Source organism: Oculina patagonica, chromosome 13 (genome assembly GCF_052425735.1).
Source record: "Oculina patagonica isolate OP01 chromosome 13, crgOcupat, whole genome shotgun sequence".
NCBI classification, from domain to species: domain Eukaryota; kingdom Metazoa; phylum Cnidaria; class Anthozoa; order Scleractinia; family Oculinidae; genus Oculina; species Oculina patagonica.
Window position 1 is genome coordinate 33939711 of NC_135770.1, and position 11470 is coordinate 33951180.

At 39.1% G+C, this 11470-nt stretch overlaps 1 protein-coding gene across 1 annotated transcript; it reads left to right on the forward strand.

Moving 5' to 3' along the window:
• The first annotated feature begins 2212 nt into the window (after positions 1-2212).
• On the forward strand, positions 2213-7692 carry LOC144637156 (TNF receptor-associated factor 4-like). Its single transcript, XM_078496296.1, has 7 exons — positions 2213-2373; positions 3956-4019; positions 4447-4548; positions 4661-4825; positions 5357-5431; positions 6220-6297; positions 6528-7692. The coding sequence occupies exons 1-7, from the start codon at positions 2213-2215 to the stop codon at positions 7101-7103; spliced, it is 1221 nt and encodes a 406-aa protein (XP_078352422.1). The 3' UTR covers positions 7104-7692.
• Positions 7693-11470: the final 3778 nt, after the last annotated feature.

An 11470-nucleotide genomic window follows, 5' to 3' on the forward strand; every position in this document is an offset into this window, starting at 1 on the left:
TAACAAATAACTGCTCGTCTTCAGCTTTTCCTTTTACATGTAATATAAAATGATACAGTTCCTGCAGTCACACCGAATGGAGCCTGAGAGGGTGACTAGCCCCCTGCAGACTTGCCTTAGCCTCTATCATCGCTTAATCAGGTTTCCTGCCAGGCCTTCGCAGCTGTTATAGCGGTCCCGGGACTCAAGTCTCACTGTACTTCACCCTGACAGGCAGTCCCCTACTCCGCCGTTGACCTCCTCCCACGAATGAGGACGTTAGCGGCTGGTGGTTGGGAAATGAAAACTCGTGCGTCCCATGGCATAATGAGAACGAATAATGATAAAAATGATGCGGACTTTTGAATTCGATTTAAACGAAGCGATTTTAATAAAAATAGGCGGGGGAAACGTTGATGCGTTGTTCACTTTGTAAGCTGTCTGAAACATATGAAGAAACCAAGCAAGAAAAAAAAATATTTCATGCTTAATTTCGTCTACATAGTGGAAAGTTATGACAAGCGATTTAGGTTAATGGGAAAATCCAAAATAGTTGAACGGGAAGATTCGAACCTGAGTCAAATGGAGCGAAAAGTTAAGCGTTGCGTACCGGTTCTGCGGCTGATCAAGACATGAAACTTATGTTGAAACCGAGCTCAGAGCTGATCAAACCTGTTTGTGCTGTTCGTCCAGTTACGAAAACTCCAGTTTTGACCAAATGTAAATTAGAAATTCTTAGGCGCTTTGAGTTTATTTCCAAAAATATATTTGACTTAAACGATTCGTAGCCTTTGGGCGATGAAGGTGGGTTTTGAAGATGAAAAATAAAACATCAGGAAAATGACAAATCAAAACAAACAGCTCAAACATCATTGAGTAATGCCATACAAAATTATTTTCTATAATTAATCAGAAGCGAAACTAACAAATAAAATACGCTAGAGGCGACTGAGACAATCACACAGCGTGATCAATGAAAACAATAAACACAGCAGCTACACATAGAGGTCCAACGAACATCTGCTACAGTACTGTTAATTTGGCAAAACTTTGGACTGACTACATCATTTTCAGCTTTTTAAGCATCGAACGATGAAACGAGTTACGTCAGTCTTTGAGAAATCGAAAACTGAGTGTTATCGATACTGGATGATACAAAAAGATACCCAGAGTAACATGGGAAAATTTGTCAATTCTGTAACTCGTTTACAACTTTTTGCTTAAACGTGACCATCACCTTTTCTTGTCTCAAAAGGTGCGATGGTAAAATATTGTCAATCAAGGCGCTCTTTACGTTGGAGATATTTTAAATCGTTGTAAATCCTTAAAGGATGACGACTGAGCATTCTTACTTTTTAACTAATTATAAGACTTGGCTGGTTATTTAAACCTATTGTTACTGTTTTGGCTCCCGTTATATTGTTGAAGTATCTGACTGACTCTTAAATAAAAGCACTATTTCATTCATTCATATCCACAGAATATACATTTCTTTTGTGTGATATCAACCAAAATTTTCAAGTTGAAAATACATTATGTCAATAAAGTTCTATCAAAGAATATAAAGAACAAGATGCAAATTCTAGTCGCTTTTCAAAGGATTTATTCCACAAATGAAATTTTCAAACATGTTATGCACACAGGCGGCACAAGGTCACACGCTCCGCTCTGTTTGTAAACTTTGTATTTTTCTGTACTTTAAATGTTCAAATCTGTGCTAGGTAAAACTCCCTTATATAGGAATTAACATATTTCAGCGTGTTTTTTAGACGTGTCTACGTTCTTTCTGTTCACCGAGAATATCGTTCTTTCTGTTATTTCTGTTTACCGAGAAGGTGTATTTACCCAGCTTTTTTCTCTATAAGCTTAATTATGTCATGCAAGCTTTATTACGTCCTCGGCCCTATTTTGAATGTGTTATTGCATAATGTAGCCGCGTAGTTACTGTCGAGAAACTTTTTCCTCAACCTCCAGGCATCATAAAAAAGACACATTAATTGCCTTCAGAGACGTTCTCATAATGCAAGCCTATCAAGGAAAGGTCGAACAAAAACATGAATAAAACAGGTAGAAAGTTTCATTCCATAGGCACTTTAATCAAACGTTTCAGATGTTTTTTTTAGGCGAATTAACAAAACACAGCGGGGCAGCTGTAGTACTATTCCTACTTTAAATAATTTTTGTCAGTTTAGTTTGACAACACGAAGCTTTCACTTTCGAGGGCTTTTCTAAGATGGAAGTAGCTCAGCTCCCTTCGGGTTATGACGAGGACTTTGTGAATGCAGTTGAAGATGAGATTCTGTGTTTAATATATCATTTGCCGCAGAAGGAGCCTGTTCTGACTAGATGCGGACACAGATTTTGTAAAGAATGCCTCGGGGAACATTTCAGAAGGTGCGGTATTGTAAATATACTAGGGAAAAAATGTTTCAGTTTAACGACCAAGTTGTCTTGGTTAAGGCTTTTTACAGATTCAGATTCAGATTTTTATTATTTGCACTATTTACAAAAATCTCGCAAGAATCTTAGCTTACATAAGTTCAAGCCGGAGTGAACAAAGAATCCAAACGAAACTGTGAGAAATGTAAGCGAAAGCACGAGGATCAATAGAATTGTTTTTTATATTCTTGTGCTTGCGTTTCTTGTGCTTGTGCACATATGGTTGCGCTTATCAATATGCGTGCACAAAAACTAACTATGGCGTGCATCGCTTGTGAAGACCGGGCTTACTTAGCTTACTGCATAGTGTGACGATAAAAACTAGGCATTTATATAAATCTGTATTTCAGACATCAATATCAGCCATGATAGCACTGAAATTTGCTTCGGTTCTCGGATGCGCCTGATCAAGATCAAATGCCTTGCTTTATTTCATCGTTGCATGATGCATTATCTTTCGTTTAATATCCATTCTTAATAAAGATCTACGTACGTGTCCTGACTTCTTTTGGCCTGAAATATTTTACCAACAAGCAGAAAGTAAGAGAAAGCGGAAGTGGTTTAAATACCACTGTTTTGCCTGAGTACACGCTGTATATTAATAGCCACAATATGTTCTCGTTAGCTAACCCTTCGCTGTTATAATGTGGTTGTCATAAAAAAAGTAACTAGAGAGTAAGCTATTTTAACTTAGGGGTTATTTACTGCAGTCGGTTGGGTCACAAATTAATTAACGCTCCAAAATCGCTTGCCACATAATGCGGTCTTAAGCAAGGCCTTAGCAACTGCTCTGTGGTTTTCGTAGGTAAGAGTCCCCCCCCTACCCCCCCCCCCCCACCCTTATAATGATAATTGTCAGTTTACAAATCAGGAATGCTTTAATCTTGTAAGAGGTGTATCATTCTTAAGCCTATCAAAATGCGAATAAGCGGCCGATCGATCTGTATCCGTGATGGAATTATTTATTCCATCAGTATTTACAATAGACTTATTCCGCTAACGTGTTTACATCCTTGTTGCCCCCCAATTGAGGTCACGTGATGATTCATTCGAGATGTTACAATTCTCTATTTTCGAATTGCCCATAATACACTTTGTTTGCCCCCCAAATTTTGCATAAACTATTGTTTTCAAATTCTCTTGGGAGGACTGCATATTTCCAAAACAACAGTTTATGCAAAATTTGTGGGGTAAACAAAGTGCATTATGGGCAATTGGAAAATTGAGAATTGTGCAATTAATCACACGCAACTGAGTGCATGGGCCCAAGGGAATCATCACATGATCTGAATTGGGTGGCAACAAGGATGTAAACACGTTAGCCGAATACGTCTATTGTGATAGATATGATAGGTCCCATTCTGTATCAAAATTACAGAATGTCTATTCCAATTTCTGTATTTAATTGAGATTTACAGGCCATAGTAATGTGACCTGAATGGTGCCTTTTCAATGGATCCATTCCTCAATTTGAAATTTAAAAACTTTTACATACCTCTTTTTTTGATTTTACTTCGTTTTATCAATACTTTTACAGGCAGGGAGTTCAGAACCAACCTTTAACTTGTCCTGCAGACAGGGCTGGTCTGGACCAAGAGCGGGTAAATGTTCTTAATTAGAAATATTCATAACGATAGCCTGATTAATGTTAGTCTTCTCCCACCCTCGGCCTATATAACCATGAAATATACGTCAGTCACGTCTCGGCCGGCTTCGGGCTAAGGGATACAACTGACATTTCAGGCTAATGTTAATAACAATCAGCATCCATTGTGTATTGGAATGTTTTGAAGAAGAAATAGCCCGAAAAATAATTACAGAGTGTTGTCAGGAGCCCATTACTGGTGTTGTATCCTTTGCCAGTCTTCAATAACTGCTTGAATATCGTCCTTGTTACAAGCCTTGAAAAATAAGATCTATTCTACCCGTCTTACCGCTGAGTTCAGACTGTGAAGCAAATTTCTAGTTCAAGCTGCCTTGATACTCAAATGTTTAAGTTGAAACAATGATTCTTTTATTTCATTTCAGGATATCTTCCCTGATAAAGCAACAGAAAGAAAGATTCTTTCTCTTGCCATCAAATGTCCAAGTGAAGGTTGTGGCTGGACAGGGGAACTGAGGCAAAAACAGGTAACACCTGAAATTTTGAGCGAAGCAGCTTTATTTCTTACGTACCAAGATGACAAAGCCATTAAATAAACCCATAACTGAAGTGCATCATTTATTCGATTATGTATAACAGGTTCACTTGGCATCATGCCTTTTTAAACTTGTCTTCTGTACAAACGAAAACTGTCACGTGACAGTGCAAAGGAAAGATCTCGAGAAACATGTGACCATCACGTGTCAGTGGAGGATCATTAAATGTGATCACTGCAGAGAGCCACACCCAGAGTGCAAGATGAAGGTAAATTCAGTGATTTGTAAGCTAGAAATCCGGCGGAGTGAACATGGAATTAAAAACAATTTCAACTCAGCTGTCAGCTGCAAATAACACCTACAAAAAATTTTGCCTACTGCTATTCTGTGTCAGAAAAGTTATTAGTTTTTGAACTGACTGTTGTGCTGCGTCGGCGGGAAGTGAAATTCTTAGCTGATTATCAACTGGAATTTGATATAGGTAAATAAATTGTCGTAGCGTTAGCCATTCGTCGAAACTTCAAATTTTCACTTCGCGATTATTTTTCCTTTACCAACTTTAAGTTGGTAAAAGAAAAGGGGGCCTCGTTTTCTTGAAATATTCACCCAGCCGCTCTTTTGTGGTCGTTATCCCTAGCATTAGCAACAATTATTTCCTCAGCAAAACGTTTATCATAGAATGTCCTTTGAGACACAAGTAAATGAAGACTGATGTGTAGAAAACCAAAGGTGAGAAGGAAATTGAGTATTAAAAATGCGCTTTCTTCTTATCACCGGGAAACGCTGGAATCTCTTGCAGGATCATTCTGCACAGTGCAGCAAGTTTCCAGTATCTTGCCCTAATCACTGTGGTGCCTCACTTCTCAGGGAAATGGTAAGGCTTTACATTTTGTCGTCCTAGCCGGCTGACTTCCACAGACTAAAGTATGGTAAAATTTAATTAGGTTCTAGCTGAAATTCCAGTCTCATGCACTCTGCGATTGATGGGACAGTAGACGATTTTTTAAGTCCAAAGACTGTGACGATTTTTAAAGCACGCAATAATTTAATGCATACGCGTTCCTGGGTACGTACACGTAAAATAAAGTCTGCGTTCGGGTCTAGTGGCCCATCAGGCCGGTGCTTATCTCGGTTTCAATAGCATGAAGGCACTAGGAGTATTTTTACTCCCCCCTGGATGGGATGCTAGTCCATCGCAGGGTTACCCCCAGCAGTAAATTTAAATACATCTGGGAGGAAAGAGCCACTATGAGAGTAAAGTGTCTTGCATGCTAATAATTACTGACCTTCCAAAATCCTATTGTTCTCTCTCTGCAATATGTCGACGATTGCAGCCATGAACCAAACATCAGTGTGGAAGCGACTGACATCGTCGATGTAATGCAGAGAGAGAAAAATTGGGTTTTAGGAGGATCAATAATTATAATAGATGCGGCCTCAGGTGCCTGCAGTATACCCAATAATGCTGTGAGCCTCAGTAATTATCTATTAAATAATACAACACAATGACCCCGACCAGGGCTCGAACCCGGACCGCTCGATCCAGAGTCCAGCGCGCTAACCATTAGGCCACCGCGTCCCACGTACGTACACGGACGTATGTAAATACTCACGTACGTTTTAAGTTCTTTCGTTCACTGCTGCATGACTGATTTCTTTCAGGTTCGAAATCACACCAAAGACGATTGTCCACTAACCATTATCTCCTGTCCTTATGAACAGATGGGCTGTAATGCAAAGGTGTGTAATACACAGTGCAATAAGTTTTAAAGTATTTCGCGGCTATATTAAAACGAGTGATCGAGTATATCAATACTTGGTTATTTAAAATCCGCCGGGTTTCCTTTCTTATGGTTATAAAGGCAAGCCGTGCATTCGACATGATGGGTATTTTCGTTGCTAGCAAAGTCTAGAGGGAAATAAACGTTTTGTAAGATTGTTAAGTAAGTAAAGTCCATCTTTTCTTGCAGGTTCAGCGCAAACATGTGGAATCTCATCTGCAATCTGCCGTGAGACTTCATCTCGACTTGGCTTGTCTAAAGTTAATTGACACACAAAAGAATCTTAATAAACTAAACACACGGATGTTTATTTGGAAGATTAGCAACTTTAGTGAAATTTTGAGGCAAGCGAAAACTGGAGAAAAACGTTTTATAGAAAGTGCTTCATTCAACACAGATAGAACAGAAAGCTATGGCTATAAGACAAAAGTGAAAATTCATCCTAATGGCCTGAAGTTTGGCAAAAATACTCACCTGTCGGTGTTCATTTTTGTAATGAAAGGTGAATATGACGCTATATTACCCTGGCCTTTCAAAAAGAAAGTGAAGTTTGCATTGATTGATCAACAGGAAGATCCTGTCGAACAGGAAAATATTACCCATCAGTTCATACCAGAAAATAGCCCAGTGTGCTTTGCAAGGCCTACACAGGAAGAGAACAGTACTGGGTATGGTTCTGTTCAGTTTATATCTCACAAGAAACTCTATTCAAGGCGTTACCTTGCGGAAGACACTCTGTTTCTTCAGATTGAGGTCGGTCCGTGATCCAGCTGTTTCTGAATATTTGTTTTAAAGCCAGCTGTACAAAATGGCCTTCATATTGGACAAATATTAAAAATATCGTGATGCGAACTGGTGCAGATAATAAAACCGAGGAAAGACCGGCGCCGAGTTGAGCAAGTAACTACCTCGGAAAGAAGCTTGCTATATTTTGTGACATTTCATTGGATATTTAGCATGTGCCGAGCTTTCAAAAACGAATGAAAATATGAAATTTACTTATCGTTATTTAGTGTTGATGACACTGACTGGGATGCTTAACTAATTATTAAGTAGAATTTTTGAGACAAGTGATAACGACCGTTAAAAAAATGAATTAGACAATTCCTCCATTTTACACAAAAACTAGTACTAGGACAGAAAGTTATGGCTACAAGTTATAAAATTTAAAAAATAATCCTAATGTCTATGAGACGTGCCAAAAATACCAATTTGTGGGTGTATATTATTGTAACGAAAGGTGATTAGAATATGACCCCCTTATTACACGCAGGTTTCTGCAGGTTTTATAGATCGACCCATCATTCAATTGATTTTGAATTTTTAACAATTTTTTTCCGAGCTTGCACCTCAAAGTATGTTTTGGCCGAAGAAACAGATAGCACATCAGCATATTATGGCTTTTACAATGAAAAAGTTACTAAAACTAGGAATAGTTAACTACAGCCACCTCCATTTATTGTTAAAGTTGTTAAAGTGTTTTTGTTTCCCTCTAAATATGTTATTAACAAAATGCTTCATTTCATTGATATTTTGCGCTCTCTGTTTGTTGATTTTGCTAAGTTCAGCTGAACAGAACGTGTTTCCAGTGCATGGGCCGTGTTTTGTCGTGGAACATTTTTTCGCGCCTCGCCTCGTCCCCAATTTTCGCGCTTTCATTTTTTTCGCTTCACGGTCGACGGACTGCGAAATAAATAGGGAGTGCTCAAAGTCTTGATCAAACTTAAAGAATAGTTATATGGTCCATGCTTAGCGTCCGGTTATCGAAGAGCAAGCGCCGATATGAAGTCTTTTTGCCGCCTAGCAAAACATTTCTTCTTATCATAACATTTCAGTAACGTATTTTTTGGCCTTTTTTTGTTTATAGCATTGTAATTAGCATATGTAATTTTTAGATCAGGGCCCCTATGGAAACCCTATTTAAATAAAGTTTTATAGGCTTAACGAAAATTTTGTTCTTATTCTGCCATTTTTATCATAGTTCCTCAGAGATATGTTGTGGATTAAACTTATCTTTGGTTAAACATTTTTAAAACTATTTTGAATTTTATTTCCCTTTGTGTCAGTTTATGATAACGAATATAAGACAATGAACAAACATAATCATACTGGTTTGAAAAATTTTAAACCAGAGATAAATTTAAACCATGACATATACACAACATAAAATGAGTGAAATGATCTTCGCAGTGTACAAGCAATTTAAGCCATTGCTTTTTTTAGCCTGAAAAAAAAAGAAAAAAAATTCTAGGGTACAACGGGATTCGAACCCATTACCTCCGTGATACCGGTGCGTCAGTGCCGGCTACCAACTGAGCTATGAAGTCTTGATACGTCGGGAGTAGGTCAACTGTAGGTCCATTTTTCAGGTTAAAAAACAGTCGACAGCTACATAATGTGCGCCATTTCTCAATAAAAACATGAAGTTCAAAAACGGATTGTGATTCTCCGAGATGGATTTTTATCCAACCTAGGAATTCGTGGAATTTGTAACTTTTGCATCAAATACAAAAAAGGAAAAACTGCAAAACTGTTTTTGTAAGCCTGTGTAGTTTTTGGGCGCATTTGGGCGCGAAAGGCTTCGCGTGGCCGTCTCCCGCCCTTTGCGTTTCCCAAATGCGCCCCCAAAAACTACGCAGGGGCCGGCTACGCTTGCCACCTTGCTCTCGTGAGCAGCGGTCTATGATTAGCTATGATCCGCCAACTGTCAAGGGCGGATTCAGCAACATCTCGCCAAAATTTCCTCGGCCTCCGCTTTCTGAAGTTTCTAGATCCGCCCCTGACTGTGAGCGCGTACTAAATCCAAAATGGTGAAAGAAGAGCACTAAAGAATGCGTTCGCCTGTTTATATACAAGGCCATCCCAATAAAATGTTTCGTTTCCCATCGCCCCGGAATGAACACTTGGAGGGGACTGGGTTCAGAAAAGGCCGGGCTGCTAAGTAAGAAAACCTGGTTACAAAGTCAACTCGAAAACGTGGTCTTTTGTCTTTTCGTTCGTTATTCTAAACAGTTTTAAAAATTTAGTATCGATGTTAATTAAAGACAAGGACACCACATCATACCATTTGTTGTTAATAAAATAAGATCGTGTGCTTGTAAATTAAAGTACTTGCTTCTTTGACTATTGAATCTGAATTTTTTTTTTATTTTCCCAATCGAAATAAAGCTGATCAAAGCTGGCGTTCAGTAGCCTGCGTTGCAGACAGACCAGACAAACTAAAGCCCGGTATAGCCGGACTATATCAAGGATTTTGTGACACGTCCGGTTGCAACGCAGGCTAGCGTTCATTCGGCAAACGAAAATTTGAAAAATTAACGGACGTGGTTGACCTTCTCTAAAATACGCAGAGAGGTATAACGCAAAGAAGGCCAGATGAATCTCTTTGCTGTAAGAAAATCTGCGGATCCGCGCGTGCTTATTTCTTAGCCAAATCCAACAATCAGCCACTGTTTTCGTTAGAATCCGAATCCCAATCACTTGAAAACTTTGTGTGGTATAGTTTCACTACAGCGGACAGTAGATGTTGGTATTTATGAGAAAACGAACATCGTGAATTAATTTTTACTTTTCAGGATAAAAAACTCAATTGAAAGCCGAATTTAACAAACGAAACAAAACCAGACAAGAAACCTACGTACTAAATGCAGTGAATTTGGTTTGTTTTAAAAAAAGTCACGGGCGGGCACTATCGATCCGGGCATTTTACTTCGGCGGGCACTATTTTAACAATAGAGTGTTTCTGTCGAGGAACTATCGGCTGATAGTTGCCCCGCGGAAATTTCATGTTCTTAAAACAAATATTAGCCCGAGAAGCGAAGCTTCGAGGGCTAATATGCTAGTTTTAAGAACATCAAATTTCCAAGGGGCAACTATCAGACCGATAGTTCTGAGACAGAAACACTCTATTGTCTTTATTGTTCACCACTAAATTTTCTTCCGCGCGCAAATACAAAAACGAGCATCGTGAATTATTTTTACTTTAAAGGATAAAAAACTCAATTGAAAGCCGAAATTTAACAAACGAAACAAAACCAGACAAGAAACCCACTAAATGCAGTGAATTTAGTTTTTTTTTTTTGTCTGCAGGCACGCTTGTTTACAAAAAAAGTCACGGGCGGGCACTATCGATCCGGGCATTTTTCTTCGGCGGGCACTATGGGCTGATTATTAGTGCCCTCCGGCGGACGAACACTATCGCGTCACGTGATCAATTTAAACCAATCAGAATCGGAGAAAATTTAGTGGTGAACTATAAGGGCTGATAGTGCTCTCCGGCGGACGAACACTACTGCGTCGCGTGATCAATTTAAACCAATCAGAATCGGAGAAAATTTAGTGGTGAACTATAACAGCCGATAGTTCCTTGACAGAAACACTCTATTGTTAAAATAGTGCCCGCCGAAGAAAAAAAATGCCCGGATCGATAGTGCCGGCCCGTAAGCTTTTTTTGTAAACAAGCGTGCCTGCAGACAAAAAACCCCAACCAAATTCACTGCATTTAGTGGGTTTCTTGTCTGGTTTTGTTTCGTTTGTTAAATTTTGGCTTTCAATTGAGTTTTTTATCCTTAAAAGTAAAAATAATTCACGATGCTCGTTTTTGTATGTGCGCGCGGAAGAAAATTTAGTGGTGAACAATAAAGACAACAGAGTGTTTCTGTCTCGGAACTATCGGTCTGATAGTTGCCCCTTGGAAATTTGATGTTCTTAAAACTAGCATATTAGCCCTCGAAACTTCGCTTCTCGGGCTAATATTTTTATTAAGAACATCAAATTTCCGCGGGGCAACTATCAGCCAATAGTTCCCCGACAGAAACACTCTATTGTTAAAATAGTGCCCGCCGAAGAAAAATGCCCGGATCGATAGTGCCCGCCCGTGACTTTAAACAAGCGTGCCTGCAGACAAAAAAACCCAACCAAATTCACTGCATTTAGTGGGTTTCTTGTCTGGTTTTGTTTCGTTTGTAAATTTCGGCTTTCAATTGAGTTTTTTATCCTGAAAAGTAAAAATAATTCACGTCGAGGAACTATTTAACAATTAGACGGCAAGCTCGAGGTTTCTACCGGCTGATAGTTGGCGAGGGGCGAAGCCCCGAGCCAACTATCAAAAGCCGGTAGAAACCGAGAGCGAG

Coding starts and splice junctions, on each gene's coding strand:
- LOC144637156 (XM_078496296.1), top strand. CDS start 2,213: ATGGAAGTAGCTCAGCTCCCTTCGGGTTATGACGAGGACTTTGTGAAT. Junction 4,826..5,356: donor ACCCAGAGTGCAAGATGAAG/GTAAATTCAGTG, acceptor AATCTCTTGCAG/GATCATTCTGCACAGTGCAG. Junction 6,298..6,527: donor AGATGGGCTGTAATGCAAAG/GTGTGTAATACA, acceptor CTTTTCTTGCAG/GTTCAGCGCAAACATGTGGA.